This window comes from Ranitomeya imitator, chromosome 3, assembly GCF_032444005.1.
Source record: "Ranitomeya imitator isolate aRanImi1 chromosome 3, aRanImi1.pri, whole genome shotgun sequence".
NCBI lineage: Eukaryota > Metazoa > Chordata > Amphibia > Anura > Dendrobatidae > Ranitomeya > Ranitomeya imitator.
This window is the reverse complement of record NC_091284.1, coordinates 417,876,363-417,894,007: the sequence shown is the minus strand read 5'-3', so window position 1 is coordinate 417,894,007 and position 17,645 is coordinate 417,876,363. Positions and strand designations below refer to the sequence as shown.

The 17,645-nt window shown below is 48.1% G+C and overlaps 2 protein-coding genes across 4 annotated transcripts in view; both read right to left on the bottom strand.

Moving 5' to 3' along the window:
- CLTC (clathrin heavy chain) overlaps positions 1-15,682 on the bottom strand; it is an 84,685-nt gene extending 69,003 nt beyond the window's left edge. Inside the window, exon 1 of one of the 3 annotated variants that reach the window (XM_069757187.1) lies at positions 15,407-15,682. In XM_069757187.1, the coding sequence (XP_069613288.1) occupies positions 15,407-15,448 (42 nt within the window). In that variant the 5' untranslated portion in view covers positions 15,449-15,682. The remainder of the gene's footprint in view (positions 1-15,406) is intronic. The other 2 variants (XM_069757184.1, XM_069757186.1) reach the window with 2 other exon arrangements.
- On the bottom strand, positions 658-2,298 carry LOC138670133 (uncharacterized). Its single transcript, XM_069757188.1, has 2 exons — positions 1,836-2,298; positions 658-1,729 (listed from the first exon to the last, which is right to left on the bottom strand). The coding sequence occupies exons 1-2, from the start codon at positions 2,186-2,188 to the stop codon at positions 847-849; spliced, it is 1,236 nt and encodes a 411-aa protein (XP_069613289.1). The 5' UTR covers positions 2,189-2,298; the 3' UTR covers positions 658-846.
- Positions 15,683-17,645: the final 1,963 nt, after the last annotated feature.

Below are 17,645 nucleotides of genomic sequence, written 5' to 3'. Positions count from 1 at the left end.
AAAGGAGCTATGCGCCTGACTTTTTGCAGCTGAATGCATCCTTTCACAGTGCCATCAAGCTTTTGAGTGAGCAAACGTCTGCTGGGTACAATATGCTTAACAAAAGCATACTTGAACTCAGCAGTCGTCTTGATAGGATGCAATCAGATGCAAATCAGTCACCAAGGCACTGTTTTTTTCAGTCGGTCCTCAGGCACATGGAAAATCTAACTCCTGACCTGCAGATGCATGTGATGCAAGGCTGCCACACTGCTCTAGCGCAGGCGATGTCCCATGCCCCTCCACCTACCCTTCAGGTTTCAACACCTTTCCCCTCTCAATCCACCGTCTATCCTCCCGTCCGTCCTCCTCCTGTCCGTCCTCCTCCCGTCCATTCTACTCCTTCGTCATTTGTTCCTTCCCCCCTTAGTCTTTCCCAGTTTTTACCGTCCCCCTTTAACTTCTCAGTTCCCAATCCCACCAACACCTTCATACCTCCCACACACCACATCTGCACCTCAACTCTCTACACAACCTCATGTTTTCACCACCCATTCTACTTCTGTTCCTCCCCGTGATGTCCTGTCCCCCACTCTCGACGTGGTCCGCCCTGTCAGCCCCTCCGCTACTATCTCCACCCCAAACTATGAGAATCTGTAAATAAATAAACAGTTTTTTGGTTTAAAAACAATTTTATTGTCTTTCTTTTTTTTTGTAAAGTTTTTAAATCACCAAGGTTATGGCAATAGTAACAATAACAGTGTTTAAAGGGTACCGTTGCAAAACATACAATGCTGCATTAAAGTACAAAGATTTTGTAAGCAAACAAAAAATGGTATTTTTACAAGTGTAAAAAGAAAAATTTTTTTACACCATTTCATACTGCCAGTCAACTGATCCTGCAGGAGACATGAAGTAGTCTGCAAAACTGTCCCGCATTCTGGAGACTGCTACTGGACTGCGAAAAGTGGGGTTTTGGTAATCCCGTAAGGTGCTTTCAGAAACATTATCCTCCAGGGAAACTTGTTCTTTTGATAAAACAAAATTGTGCAGGACAACGCACGCTTTGACCACATCATCGACAGTTTCAGTCTGCAGTTTAATTGCAGTTAGCAGGACTCTCCATTTGGCAGTTAAGATGCCAAAAGCACATTCCACTACTCTTCGTGCTCTGGTTAAGCGGTAATTGTAAATTTTTTTCCTCTGGGTCAGTCCACTACTTCCAAAGGGTTTCAGCAAGTGTGGGGAAAGCTGGAAGGCATCATCTCCAACACAAACAAATGGTAATGGTGGACTAGTGGTTCCAGGGAGAGGTCTAGGGGGCGGAAAATCAAATGTCTCTCCATATAAACGGCGCCCCATTGGTGAATTTTTAAAGATTTGTGAATCATTTGCGCGTCCATACGCACCGATATCAACAGCGATGAACTTGCATTGTGCATCGGCTATGGCCATCAACACAATAGAGAAGTACTTCTTATAGTTATAAAACTGTGATCCAGAGCCTGAAGGTTTGACGATCCGTATGTGCTTTCCATCAACTGCTCCAACACAATTTGGAAACTGGCAAATTTGATGAAAATTTTGGGCGATCTCCAGCCACCTCTCCTGTGATGGCTCTGGGATGTATTCCACTTGTAGGCACTCCCACAATGCCCGGCAGGTATCTCTGATGATCCCCGAGATGGTGGATATCCCAAGTCGATACTGAAAATGGAGGGATGAGAACGACTCTCCAGTTGCAAGGAATCTGTTAACAAAACGAAAAGACAATAATTAATAAAAAAATTCAAAAAACAACATTACAGTTATAAGTCTGATGAATGAGAATCATTTAAAAAAAAAAAATTACTTACCGAATAGTCACCATGAGACGCTCTGCTGGTGATATTGAGAATCGCATCTGGGTGTCTCGTCTACGTATACAGTCTTCCACATAGCCCAATAAAAACTCGAAATTTTCAGCTCTCATCCTCACATAATTGAAGAACTTTTGAGGGTTTTCCCTTCGTTCCAGGTAAAGCGTGGAATAAACACCACGGGTCATACGTTGTGCTGTGATGGGATGGATCCACAGCCTTCTCTTCCGCTGCTGCCGTAGGATGCGCAGTCTTTGTTCCTCCCTCTCTCGAACGCTGACTGCCAACTGATTTGCCTCAAAAGTAAAATCCGCATAGATCTTTGCAATGTTCGCCAGGACTCCTTCCATTTCTGCCACTTTCTCTACAACCTTTCAAAGATGTGGTGTAAATACACGCTATATATAGTTTTGCAGTAGTATCCAGTAGCCAATCACATTGAAATCCTCCCCTTTTAAAAAACGGATCCGTCAAAAAACGGTTACAACGGATGTAAAAACTGTCGCAACGGTTCTAACGGATCCGTTTTTTTAACGGATCGGGGCAGCTGATCCGTCAAAAAAACGGATCCGTTAGAACCGTTTTTCCACCAAATTTGACGGATCCGTCGATCCGCCACGATGTCGGACCTAACTGACGCCACACAACTGAAGTGTGAAAGAACTCTTACAGTGTGCATAATGGCCGAGATGGGTATGAATGACAGCAAGCCAACTTATAATTCCCCACCCCCGCTATAGCTTTCATAGGTAAATGCCATCCAGGCTGCTGCACCAAAGGGGTGAGCTGGTTCTACCAGACTAGCGTCTCTTCCTACTAATGAAACTGGCAATCAATACCTAGGTCATTTGAACACATCATTAAAAATGCATCCATTCGATCAGTACTAAAGGAATAGCAAGTATCTGTTTCCTAGTCTTGCTGCAGAGTAATAATTACCAAAGTCTTGTAAATTCTAATTTCACTTTAGTTATACATTACTAGTTCTAAAAAGACACTGACAATTCAATGGCCTAGTAAGTACTCATTTATAGAGCCTAATCCTCATATGACATGGCTGCATCATAGGCTGTATGGGTTTGTGGGAAATAAAATGCCACCATGATGTTGGGAACCTCACAGGGCTTTGGGACCTATTGTCCTCAGTAATGCTGGGGAGTGCCCCCAAACAATCAAACCTTTACAACTTGTGGAAATGATGGGTCATAAAAGGATAATGCCACACTTTATGCCAGAAAAGGTTTGCAAATACACACATATCGCAAGATACAAGGGTGAACTCACGCAACCAAAACACTAGAGATTTTCCATGTGTACAGGCACATAGTAGTGGAAGAAAAAGGGGAGGAGAGTAGATGAGATGTTAAACCCCATTCACACACAGGAACTGTTCTGCTTGAGAGTGGACATGACAATTTAAGAATGCCGGGGAAAGTGTCAGTATTGGATTGCTAAACCATTTGATTTAGGTTTTTTGTTTTTTTTTCATCGAAAGGAAATACTCCATTATTGGGCAGATTTGGCATTGTGGATGTCATGCAGAAGTTTTCCATATCAAATCTATTAGAAATGAACATTTTGCCATTATGCATTTTAAGGGGTTGTCCACTACTCTGACAACCCCTACTCAATCAATATGTTCCCTCAAGTAAAATAGCAGCCTATAGTCTCCTCAGTCTGTTCCTTCGATGTCGGCACCTGGCCTCCCGAAGCTTGCGTGACATTATGTCATACCAGCCCTGTGGCCAATCAACAACTGCTTCACACACTTCAGCCATAGCATAGATAGAACATATTCTTCAGGGTAATACAGGGTACAGAGTTGTATAATTTCATAGAGATAATCTTTATGACAAAGGGTGAACATACAATTTAATGGGAATTTGTCACCAGGTTTTTGCCAGCCCATCTCAGAATAGCATGATGTAGGCGCAGAGACACTGATTCCAGCAATGCACCACTTACTAGGCTTCTTGCTGCAGTTTTGATAAAATCACTTATCTGCTGCAGATCTATCAGTTCTCTGACTGCTGAGCTCTATATAACCCCACATCGCTGATTGGCAGCTTTCCGTGTACACAGCACATAGGCGGAAAGCTGCAAATCAGTAGTGGGGGCATGGTTGGACTACATGGTAGCAAGTATACTAGTCCTCTAGTAAAAGTCCTGCTAATAAAAGGGATATCAAAACTAATAGCAAGCAGCCCAGTAGGTGATACATGGCTAGAATCAGATTCTCAGTCTACATTATGCTCCTCTCAGAATAGGTACAAAAACCTGGAGACAGATACCCTTTAAGACAAATGATACATCTTGTAATTAGCCTTATCTGTACCACCAAGCTAAACATTGTGTTTCCAACTTTCCTCTAAACTTGACAAATCCACACAGTGTGTTAAAGGGACGATTCGAAGTCCAAAGTAAATTTTATTCAAAATTTATTTAGTGCCATGATCTAAACTATTTTCCAATATACTTGAATTAAAAACATCCTACTATTCCCTCACCACACTAACTGCTTTTCTATCCCCCCCTCGACTTCCTTTTTGAGGATTCTTAGTTTGAAAATCACAGTGCACGCTAAGATATTCAAAAGAAGCATCATCAGGGGCAAAAAGCTACAATGACTGCTGCAGCCATCTCCCTAAAATGAAGTCATCGGCGACGCTTGTATCAGGGGCTGGACTTGTCACAGCACACTGCCCAATGGCAGCACGCTCTCTGTTGCCAGCAGTAATGAGCCGACAACAGAGTGTCTTGTCAGAATATCAATGTTGCTCTCACGACATCACTGCCTTCTGCACGCCGAGTATTCTGACACAGCTCTGTTGCCGGCCCTTTACTGCTGATCTGAGCCAGCAGCAGAGCGTGCACTGTCATTGTGCGCATCGGGCTGGAACTGGCTCTGCCTCTGAAATGTGCATTATTGACACCATTTCAGGGAGGGGGCAATGGTTGGGTCAGTGACCCCCACAGCCTCCACCCCCTGATGATGCTGCTTTTGAGCATCTCAGCATGCATTGAGATTCTGAAATGAAGAGTAATCAAAAAGGAAGACGTAAAAATATATAGATACAGGTCCTTCTCAAAAAATTAGCATATAGTGTTAAATTTCATTATTTACCATAATGTAATGATTACAATTAAACTTTCATATATTATAGATTCATTATCCACCAACTGAAATTTGTCAGGTCTTTTATTGTTTTAATACTGATGATTTTGGCATACAACTCCTGATAACCCAAAAAACCTGTCTCAATAAATTAGCATATCAAGAAAAGGTTCTCTAAACGACCTATTACCCTAATCTTCTGAATCAACTAATTAACTCTAAACACATGCAAAAGATACCTGAGGCTTTTATAAACTCCCTGCCTGGTTCATTACTCAAAACCCCCATCATGGGTAAGACTAGCGACCTGACAGATGTCAAGAAGGCCATCATTGACACCCTCAAGCAAGAGGGTAAGACCCAGAAAGAAATTTCTCAACAAATAGGCTGTTCCCAGAGTGCTGTATCAAGGCACCTCAATGGTAAGTCTGTTGGAAGGAAACAATGTGGCAGAAAACGCTGTACAACGAGAAGAGGAGACCGGACCCTGAGGAAGATTGTGGAGAAGGACCGATTCCAGACCTTGGGGAACCTGAGGAAGCAGTGGACTGAGTCTGGTGTGGAAACATCCAGAGCCACCGTGCACAGGCGTGTGCAGGAAATGGGCTACAGGTGCCGCATTCCCCAGGTAAAGCCACTTTTGAACCATAAACAGCGGCAGAGGCGCCTGACCTGGGCTACAGAGAAGCAGCACTGGACTGTTGCTAAGTGGTCCCAAGTACTTTTTTCTGATGAAAGCAAATTTTGCATGTCATTCGGAAATCAAGGTGCCAGAGTCTGGAGGAAGACTGGGGAGAAGGAAATGCTAAAATGCCTGAAGTCCAGTGTCAAGTACCCACAGTCAGTGATGGTGTGGGGTGCCATGTCAGCTGCTGGTGTCGGTCCACTGTGTTTCATCAAGGGCAGGGTCAATGCAGCTAGCTATCAGGAGATTTTGGAGCACTTCATGCTTCCATCGGCTGAAATGCTTTATGGAGATGAAGATTTCATTTTTCAGCACGACCTGGCACCTGCTCACAGTGCCAAAACCACTGGTAAATGGTTTACTGACCATGGTATTACTGTGCTCAATTGGCCTGCCAACTCTCCTGACCTGAACCCCATAGAGAATCTGTGGGATATTGTGAAGAGAAAGTTGAGAGACGCAAGACCCAACACTGTGGATGAGCTTAAGGCCGCTATTGAAGCATCCTGGGCCTCCATAACATCTCAGCAGTGTCACAGGCTGATTGCCTCCATGCCACGCCGCATTGAAGCAGTCATTTCTGCCAAAGGATTCCCGACCAAGTATTGAGTGCATAACTGAACATTATTATTTGATGGTTTTTTTGTTTGTTATTAAAAAACACTTTTATTTGATTGGATGGGTGAAATATGCTAATTTATTGAGACAGGTTTTTTGGGTTATCAGGAGTTGTATGCCAAAATCATCAGTATTAAAACAATAAAAGACCTGACAAATTTCAGTTGGTGGATAATGAATCTATAATATATGAAAGTTTAATTGTAATCATTACATTATGGTAAATAATGAAATTTAACACTATATGCTAATTTTTTGAGAAGGACCTGTATGTTAGATTGTGTAGTTAGGGAAAGACATGGATTTTTTTTTAAATTCAAGTACATTAGAAAATATTTTAGATTATGGCAATATAGACATTTAGAATGAAAATTACTTTGTACCACCCCATTAAGGAATAGATATCAACCAATACTCTGTTGAAGATGCTAAGCTGAGCCCGATCAATGTCCCAATCATAATATTGCTGCTTTCAGACATCCCTGTGTCATTGCCTGAGCAAGGACAGGCTGAAGGTCTCCTGACCTGAACTTGACAGTCTCAATATGCCAATAAGGCTGTCAAGTTCAGGTCAGAAGAATTAGGTCCGATGCACAAACCAAGGTCCGTGCTTGTACCTTGACACTTATGTCTGCTATAATAAACAGACATGCGGCTGGCACAAGGACGTCGAAAACTAACATGCAAGCGCAACACGAATATGAAGAACTGGGAAATGCAGAACACAAATCTTTCACATTTCTAAATTAAAAAAAATTAAATAATATGTTTGAGTCTTCATAGCTGTATGATTTGCAGCTGTTCCTACCTACACATATGGGATCTCCCTAAGGGTATGTTCACACGTTCAGGATTTCCATCCTTTTTTTTTCCTGACTGTTTTTTAAAAAACTGCAGCTCTTGGCAGAAAACGCAGGTCCTTTTTTTGGTCCTTTTTTGGTCCGTTTTTGATGCGTTTTTTGATGCGTTTTTTGATGCGTTTTTTTTATGCAGTTTTCTAGCCAGAGTCTGTGTGTTTTCTAGGAATTTTTTTAGGGTTAAAATGGCTGAAAATACCCTAACCCTACCCCTACCCCTACCCCTATTCTAACCTTAGTGAAAAAAAAAAAAAAAAAATTCTTTATTTTTTTTATTGTCCCTACCTATGGGGGTGACAAAGTGGGGGGGGTGTCATTTACTATTTTTTTATTTTGATCACTGAGATAGGTTATATCTCAGTGATCAAAATGCACTTTGGAACGAATCTGCCGGCCGGCAGATTCGGCGGGCGCACTGCGCATGCGCCCGCCATTTTGCAAGATGGCGGCGCCCAGGGAGAAAACGGCCGGACGGACACCGGGACGCCGGGTGAGTATAAGGGGGGGGAGATTAGGGCACGGGGGGGGGCATCAGAGCACTGGGGGGGGGCATCGGAGCACTGGGGGGGGGGCATCGGAGCACGGGGGGGCGGGATCGGAACACGGGGGGGGGCAGCCACACTCCGCCCACGCACTTCCGCCCGCTCCCCGCACTTCCTGCTGCAGCGGTTCTGCACATCAAACCGCAGTAAAACCCGCAGATATATTTTTGATCTGCGGGTTTTACTGCGGTTTGGACCTCACAATGGAGGTCTATGGGTGCAGAACCGCTGCGGCTCCGGAAAAAGAATTGACATGCTCCTTCTTTTTTCCGGGAGCTATTCAGCGCGTCTTTTTTTTTACAATTTCCGGACCATGTGCACAGTGTGTCCTGTTTTCCATAGGGTACAGTGTACTGTACCCTGCATGGAAAACAGCTGCGGAACCGCAGCGGCAAAACCGCCGCGGTTCCGCGGTAAAAAACGCACTGTGTGAACATGGCCTAACAAACAGGGAATCCCTGCATGTGTTGTTTCAAATCATGCAGCTATGGAGAGCCGAACAGATTATTCGAGCAAGCCGAGGACACTCGGATAACAGGTTCTTAGAGGATGTTCGCCCATCACTATTGCTGATCTTTTCACTCCCATCATCTGTATATTCGGATATCAACAAAGCTGCAAAAACGCAAATAGACTAAGGCTGCCGTCACACGATCAGTATTTGGTCAGTATTTTACATCAGTATTTGTAAGCCAAAACCAGGAGTGGAACAAATAGAGGAAAAGTATAATAGAAACATATGCACCACTTCTGTATATATCACCCACTCCTGGTTTTGGCTGAGAAATACTGATGTAAAATACTGACCAAATACTGCTAGTGTGACGGCAGCCTTAGGGTTTGGCAGCTACTTTTCCCCCCCTTTTTACTGGAATGAAGACAAACTTTGCAAACAGGACAAAAAAAAAAAGTTCAGTTACTCTTTAAAGGTTAAAAAACAAACAAAAAAAAAAACAAGAAGGCATGGAATCTGGTAGTAGATAGGCGATACCTAAAATTGGCATCCATCACTAATCGTGGGGAGCAGGGTACAGCCACCACTCTATTCTGTATGCCTCGACTGAAGCCATTAAACCTGCAGATTATCTCCACATCTGCAGGTTTAGGCTATGTGTACACGTTGCGGATTCGCAGCTGTTTTCCTTGAATTTACACTACCATGTAAACATATGGGAAAACAAAATCCGCAGTGCACATGCTGCGGGAAAAAAAAACGCACGGAAACGCTGCGTTGCTTATTCCACAGCATGTTCATTCTTTGTGCGGATTCCGCAGCAGTTTACACCTGCTCCATAATAGGAATCCACAAGTGTAAAACCGCAGGTGGAATCCACACAAAATCCGCAAAAAAACGGTGGTAAATCCGCAGATAAAACACAGTGCTTTTTACCTGCGAATTTCTCAAAACAAGTGCGGAAAAATCCGCAGAGGTTCCATCTACGTGTGCACATACCCTTATAGCATTATCTGGTCACAGGTTTCCTTGAAGCAGAGAAAAAAAAAAGAAAGTGTTAACCCAGCCTAGATTTAGTTAAAGGATTGTCATCCTCCCGATAAATGGGTAAAATTGCCAAGTGCCTGAGCAACTTTCTATTTTTACATCTTAAAAAAAATTCTCAAGAACTGGGTGATTTTTAATTGTATTGTGCAACGCTTGTTGCCTAAGTTACCGGCCACCTCAGCAATGTACCAGAGGTGACTTATTCTAAGCAACGCGCGCACGCTTGGACGTTGTTTGCTACCTGTCCAGGCCAGCTGTGTGACCATGCCCCTGGCTCAAGCAGTCAATCTTCATGAGCGCACCACCTCAGCAAGCAGGATAACCCCTTCACTCTACCACTTGAGGTTGCCTTGCAGAACATCCCATACGTAAACTATCATAGGAGCTTCACAACACTAATCTGTGCAAAAAGACAACCTCTTCATCTATTCTAAACATTCTCCTACTCACAAGGTCAGTGTACCTGTCAAACACCAGACTTTCCTGCTGGCTATATTTCAGAAATGACAGATGCCACATTTGCACTTTTTTTTTTCAATCATTCTTGATTTTAGGTTACAAAAATGATAATCAACTGCTTAAGTGTGAATAACCCTTTAATGAATAATTACTGATGAGGCGTATTCAGACGAGATCAGACTGCAATGCACAATCTGGCCGGTGGTCTCCCGACCCAACAAGACAGCGTCATATTTCCATGAAGAGGTCACACTCCGCTTGGGAGACCCAAGTCCATGCATTGTGGACCGATTTGCACAGAACTCTGAATGTGCCCTTACTACGGGTTATAAACCTTCAACTCCAAACCACTCAATATTCCTAGGTGTCGACATTTAAAAAGGTGTTCCTACCAAAGGCATGTCCACAAAACGAAAGGAGGTAGCTCAGCTTCATGGAAAAGCTAATCTTATTAGGTGTGCATACAAACTGGTGGCAGCTTAAAATAAAAACATCTACACATTTCTGGCGCACGTCATGAACTAAGGTTACTCCTAGCACCAGAGACGAGGAGATGCACACCTAATGAAAGTTTTGCTTTTCCGTGAAGCTGGGCTACCTCCTTCCTTCCCCTGATGGTGGCGTACAGTCGGATATGCTCTCCGTGCTCACAGTACTTGCATGCAACGATGAACTGGATTATTTCCTTTATATCCACAGAACACATCATATATGTTCAGACCTGCATCCTAGGACGGAGATCCCCAGGACCTTGTCCAGCATGGTAGCCAAACGCCACATCCAGGCAGAGAATAGTGGCAGGGGTTGTGCATCTCGTCATTCACTTACATGGGAGTCACAAAATCATCTGAAAAAAACAGCGAGGATCAGGGGACCCTCGATTGGCCATATCCAAGTCAGAATACCCTTTAATTGGAACATACTCATTTACATCCAAATATCGAGAACCATCTTGCTCTAAAGCTGCACACAACACAATACATCTGGTCTGATACACCAAGATTCCACCAGTAACGTTTATTGTGCTTTTATGTTAGTAGTAAATTTTGTCAAATTACTTGAATTACGTGCAACTGTCCTTAAATTTCCTGGAATAAAACAGTGTCACACTAAACAAGGGAATAAGATGCCCACAAAACGCCTTCAGTCCATAGGGGTGCTGTGAGGTAATCGCTAGACTAGGTGCAAGTTTTTCCACATGTCCCATTCCATCGGCCATGACAGTGGTATGTGCTCGCTGGATAGGAGAGAGCGTACAACCTCTAACCTGCCAGCGACCGCGGCTGTTCTCCATGATTACCCAGTCTGGTTCACCGTCACAAGCGCATCACGCTGCAATGACAACGTTGTGCCAAGCCAGCTAATCATTCATGGAAAATGGCGGTGCTCCCTCACCTGTCCAGCAGCTACAGACCACTGTCTTGTCAATGGAATTGGACGTGTATATCAATTTGCACCAGCTAGGTGGCGCTAAGGTGAGCAGCCCCTGGTCTGATGTACCCGACATGGCCTTGTATTACATTACGTCCATTCATTGCATACAGCACTCCCAACATGGACTGCATAGACTGGCTCTGCAAAAGAGACTGAGTATCCGCACAAACGTGTGTGACCCGGCAGGTCGGAATTGAAGTCGTGGCTCGAACATCTTCATATCTACGACAGAGGAGCTACTAATACTTTAGGGGGTATCACATGAGCCCCCTCTACACTACTGACAGGTCAAGGGCATCTCTTAAAGCTTCTGTAAGGAGGTTGGTCCTTATAGACAGTGCTTTGTATTTGATGTCTCCATACTGGTCCCTGCTGAATACGTGGGGGAGTAGACTGCAATGGAATAAAGCGTTTATCCCACCAGCCGTGTCATGCACCTGACATGGGACCAGGCTGTGCTCAGCCCTCTCCGGCAGCACCTTGTGGGAACATGCCTAGCCCTGGGAGTGGGCTATGGAGGCTTAGGGGGGCCAGATAAATAAGGCCTCCACTGCTGCCCTGCCTGATGGGTGTGCCCAGCCAGTGGGAATATACCTAGCCCTGGGAGTGGGCTATAGAGGCTTAGGGGCCAGATAAATAAGGCCTCCACTGCTGCCATGCCTGATCGGTGTGCCCAGCCCCTGTGGAAATATGCCTAGTCCTGGGAGTGGGCTATAGAGGCTTAGGGGCCAGATAAGGAAGGCCTCCACTGCTGCGCTGCCTGATCTGTGTGCCAAGCCCCTGTGGGAATATGCCTAGCCCTGGGAGTGGGCAATGGAGGCTTAGGGGCCAGATAAGGAATGCCTCCACTGCTGCCCTGCCTGATCTGTGTGCCAAGCCCCTGTGGAAATATGCCTAGCCCTGGGAGTGGGCAATGGAGGCTTAGGGGCCAGATAAGGAATGCCTCCACTGCTGCCCTGCCTGATCTGTGTGCACAGCCCCTGTGGAATATGGAGGATTAGAGGCCAGATAAGGAAGGCCTCCACTGCTGTCCTGCCTGATCTGTGTGCTCAGCCCTGGGAGTGGAATATGGAGGATTAGAGGCCAGATAAGGAAGGCCTCCACTGCCGCCCTGCCTGGTCTGTGTGCTCAGCCCCTGTAGAATATGGAGGCTTAGAGGCCAGATAAGGAAGGCCTCCACTGCCGCCCCGTCTGGTCTGTGTGCTCAGCCCCTGTGGAATATGGAGGATTAGAGGCCAGATAAGGAAGGCCTCCACTGCCGCCCTGCCTGGTCTGTGTGCTCAGCCCTGGGAGTGGAATATGGAGGATTAGAGGCCAGATAAGGAAGGCCTCCAGTGCCGCCCTGCCTGGTCTGTGTGCTCAGCCCTGGGAGTGGAATATGGAGGATTAGAGGCCAGATAAGGAATGCCTCCACTGCCGCCCTGCCTGATCTGTGTGCTCAGCCCCTGTAGAATATGGAGGATTAGAGGCCAGATAAGGAAGGCCTCCACTGCCGCCCTGCCTGGTCTGTGTGCTCAGCCCTGGGAGTGGAATATGGAGGCTTAGAGGCCAGATAAGGAAGGCCTCCACTGCCGCCCTGCCTGATCTGTGTGCTCAGCCCCTGTGGAATATGGAGGATTAGAGGCCAGATAAGGAAGGCCTCCACTGCCGCCCTGCCTGATCTGTGTGCTCAGCCCTGGGAGTGGAATATGGAGGATTAGAGGCCAGATAAGGAAGGCCTCCACTGCCGCCCTGCCTGGTCTGTGTGCTCAGCCCCTGTGGAATATGGAGGCTTAGAGGCCAGATAAGGAAGGCCTCCACTGCCGCCCCGTCTGGTCTGTGTGCTCAGCCCCTGTGGAATATGGAGGATTAGAGGCCAGATAAGGAAGGCCTCCACTGCCGCCCTGCCTGATCTGTGTGCTCAGCCCTGGGAGTGGAATATGGAGGATTAGAGGCCAGATAAGGAAGGCCTCCACTGCCGCCCTGCCTGGTCTGTGTGCTCAGCCCCTGTGGAATATGGAGGCTTAGAGGCCAGATAAGGAAGGCCTCCACTGCCGCCCCGTCTGGTCTGTGTGCTCAGCCCCTGTGGAATATGGAGGATTAGAGGCCAGATAAGGAAGGCCTCCACTGCCGCCCTGCCTGGTCTGTGTGCTCAGCCCCTGTGGAATATGGAGGATTAGAGGCCAGATAAGGAAGGCCTCCACTGCCGCCCTGCCTGGTCTGTGTGCTCAGCCCCTGTGGAATATGGAGGATTAGAGGCCAGATAAGGAAGGCCTCCACTGCCGCCCTGCCTGGTCTGTGTGCTCAGCCCTGGGAGTGGAATATGGAGGATTAGAGGCCAGATAAGGAAGGCCTCCACTGCCGCCCTGCCTGGTCTGTGTGCTCAGCCCCTGTGGAATATGGAGGATTAGAGGCCAGATAAGGAAGGCCTCCACTGCCGCCCTGCCTGGTCTGTGTGCTCAGCCCTGGGAGTGGAATATGGAGGATTAGAGGCCAGATAAGGAAGGCCTCCACTGCTGCCCTGCCTGGTCTGTGTGCTCAGCCCTGGGAGTGGAATATGGAGGATTAGAGGCCAGATAAGGAAGGCCTCCACTGCCGCCCTGCCTGGTCTGTGTGCTCAGCCCCTGTGGAATATGGAGGATTAGAGGCCAGATAAGGAAAGCCTCCACTGCCGCCCTGCCTGGTCTGTGTGCTCAGCCCCTGTGGAATATGGAGGATTAGAGGCCAGATAAGGAAGGCCTCCACTGCCGCCCTGCCTGGTCTGTGTGCTCAGCCCCTGTGGAATATGGAGGATTAGAGGCGAGATAAGGAAGGCCTCCACTGCTGCCCTGCCTGGTCTGTGTGCTCAGCCCCTGTGGAATATGGAGGATTAGAGGCCAGATAAGGAAGGCCTCCACTGCCGCCCTGCCTGGTCTGTGTGCTCAGCCCTGGGAGTGGAATATGGAGGATTAGAGGCCAGATAAGGAAGGCCTCCACTGCCGCCCTGCCTGGTCTGTGTGCTCAGCCCCTGTGGAATATGGAGGATTAGAGGCCAGATAAGGAAGGCCTCCACTGCCGCCCTGCCTGGTCTGTGTGCTCAGCCCTGGGAGTGGAATATGGAGGATTAGAGGCCAGATAAGGAAGGCCTCCACTGCTGCCCTGCCTGGTCTGTGTGCTCAGCCCTGGGAGTGGAATATGGAGGATTAGAGGCCAGATAAGGAAGGCCTCCACTGCCGCCCTGCCTGGTCTGTGTGCTCAGCCCCTGTGGAATATGGAGGATTAGAGGCCAGATAAGGAAAGCCTCCACTGCCGCCCTGCCTGGTCTGTGTGCTCAGCCCCTGTGGAATATGGAGGATTAGAGGCCAGATAAGGAAGGCCTCCACTGCCGCCCTGCCTGGTCTGTGTGCTCAGCCCCTGTGGAATATGGAGGATTAGAGGCCAGATAAGGAAGGCCTCCACTGCTGCCCTGCCTGGTCTGTGTGCTCAGCCCCTGTGGAATATGGAGGATTAGAGGCCAGATAAGGAAGGCCTCCACTGCCGCCCTGCCTGGTCTGTGTGCTCAGCCCTGGGAGTGGAATATGGAGGATTAGAGGCCAGATAAGGAAGGCCTCCACTGCCGCCCTGCCTGGTCTGTGTGCTCAGCCCCTGTGGAATATGGAGGATTAGAGGCCAGATAAGGAAGGCCTCCACTGCCGCCCTGCCTGGTCTGTGTGCTCAGCCCCTGTGGAATATGGAGGATTAGAGGCCAGATAAGGAAGGCCTCCACTGCTGCCCTGCCTGGTCTGTGTGCTCAGCCCCTGTGGAATATGGAGGATTAGAGGCCAGATAAGGAAGGCCTCCACTGCCGCCCTGCCTGGTCTGTGTGCTCAGCCCTGGGAGTGGAATATGGAGGATTAGAGGCCAGATAAGGAAGGCCTCCACTGCTGCCCTGCCTGGTCTGTGTGCTCAGCCCTGGGAGTGGAATATGGAGGATTAGAGGCCAGATAAGGAAGGCCTCCACTGCCGCCCTGCCTGGTCTGTGTGCTGCAGCGCCTCGCAGAGGATCTTTGCCCTTTCCCACACAGCCCAGTGTCATTCATTCGTCACGGCAGGCACGTTACACAATGCTGTCAGTGACACTCCCTCCATCCACCTGCCCCAGATCTCCCTTCACTCGTATCCACCTAGCGCCTCTTCCGCCTGTGACATCAGCAGGGAAGGGGTTACAGGCCCGCAGCCATCGCTCGCAATGGGCCAAGGTTATGGGTTCCCGGGCGACTCTCCCCATCAGCGGCAGCACACGCGGAGTCCTGTGGCGGTGACAGATGCCGGGGCGGTGTGCGGCGCATTCATTGGGCCGGCCTAACGTACAGATCCCGGGCAGCAGGATGTCAGGCCCCGGCGGGCGGCGCTCCGGTACCTGCAGGTGCTCCTGGAAGCGGATGGGGAGTATCTGAGCCATGGCGGTTACGAGCTCTGCTGCTTCTCTCCGGGATGTCACCTCACGCTCTCAGGGGCTGGGAATACTAGGATGTCCTCGGTGCGCCGCCTGTCTACGAGAGCGCGTCCTCCGGCTGGTCCTCGCTGACTATCGGGCAGGAGCCGCAATGGCGGAAACGGGGGAGCTGCCTCTGCAATCCGGAACGACAGCTTCACCCTCACTCAGCGCCCCGCCCCCTCTCCGCGCAGGGATACTATCTATACCTAGCACGGCCGAACGCTCAACGCCCGGCGGAGGGATACCGCTCTGGATCTCAGATTACTGCGCTCATGAGGCTGCGTTACTAAGTGCGAGAAGCAGCTGCGGAAGATATGTGTTCACGAGCTGCTCCACACTGGAGACCGTGGGGTTAATGCTCCGTGAATATTTATTTGAAGCAGCAGGGATTCTTTTCTCCCTTCATTCTGCCACATCATGCGACTCGGTGACGTGACGTCATTTCCGGAAAATTTGTACCTTGGCCTTGAAGTCGTGATCACATGACACTGGCTGAAGCTGATGCTGTGGGGCCGAGCGCTCCTGTCAGTCACCTGAGCGGCGGTGTGCGCCGGTGCCCACAGTGACTGCTGCCCACAGGGCGCTGGGCCAGCCGTTGGCAGGAGCTGCTGCCCATGGGGTACAACTGGCCGTTCCTCACCAGCAGGCGGCTCTTGTCACTGATAACCCCAGAGGCGGGCAGTGCCCGGGCAGCAGCGCCTTCCCCTCACCAAGAGGTCTTGTAACCTTGGCTAAGGTCGTTATAAGGCAGCGGGCCAAATAACTCGGGTCACATTTACCCGAGGTGCAAGGAGCTGACTGCCAGTGTGTTCAATAGTGGAGAGGTCTTTATTCATTGTGTAGTGACCAACATCAAATCTGCATTAAACGGAATCTGTCACCAGGTTTTTCCCTCATGAGCGCAGCATGATGTAGGGGCAGAGACCCTGACTCCTGCGTTGTGTCACTTACTAGGCTGCTTGCTGTAGTTTGGAGAAAACTGTGATTTTATAAGGAGAATATCATTAGAGCTCTAGTTAACCTGCTGGCGTAGTCCTCCATATTCATGAGCTCTGTATACCCCGCCCACACCACTGGCAGCTTTCTGTGTACACTGTGCATAGGCAGAAAGCTGCCAATCAGTGCTGTGAACAGGGTTATGTAAAGCCAAGCATCCACAGAATTGGCAGATCGGCGGTAGACTGATTTTATCAAAACTGCAGCAAGCAGCCCAAGAGATTGGTGAGAGCTTGCCTTTAGGATATGTGCCCACGATCAGGAATAGCAGTGTTTTGGTTGCAGCATAGTAACATAGTAACATAGTTAGTAAGGCCGAAAAAAGACATTTGTCCATCCAGTTCAGCCTATATTCCATCATAATAAATACCCAGATCTACGTCCTTCTACAGAACCTAATAATTGTATGATACAATATTGTTCTGCTCCAGGAAGACATCCAGGCCTCTCTTGAACCCCTCGACTGAGTTCGCCATCACCACCTCCTCAGGCAAGCAATTCCAGATTCTCACTGCCCTAACAGTAAAGAATCCTCTTCTATGTTGGTGGAAAAACCTTCTCTCCTCCAGACGCAAAGAATGCCCCCTTGTGCCCGTCACCTTCCTTGGTATAAACAGATCCTCAGCGAGATATTTGTATTGTCCCCTTATATACTTATACATGGTTATTAGATCGCCCCTCAGTCGTCTTTTTTCTAGACTAAATAATCCTAATTTCGCTAATCTATCTGTGTATTGTAGTTCTCCCATCCCCTTTATTAATTTTGTTGCCCTCCTTTGTACTCTCTCTAGTTCCATTATATCCTTCCTGAGCACCGGTGCCCAAAACTGGACACAGTACTCCATGTGCGGTCTAACTAGGGATTTGTACAGAGGCAGTATAATGCTCTCATCATGTGTATCCAGACCTCTTTTAATGCACCCCATGATCCTGTTTGCCTTGGCAGCTGCTGCCTGGCACTGGCTGCTCCAGGTAAGTTTATCATTAACTAGGATCCCCAAGTCCTTCTCCCTGTCAGATTTAACCAGTGGTTTCCCGTTCAGTGTGTAATGGTGATATTGATTCCCTCTTCCCATGTGTATAACCTTACATTTATCATTGTTAAACCTCATCTGCCACCTTTCAGCCCAAGTTTCCAACTTATCCAGATCCATCTGTAGCAGAA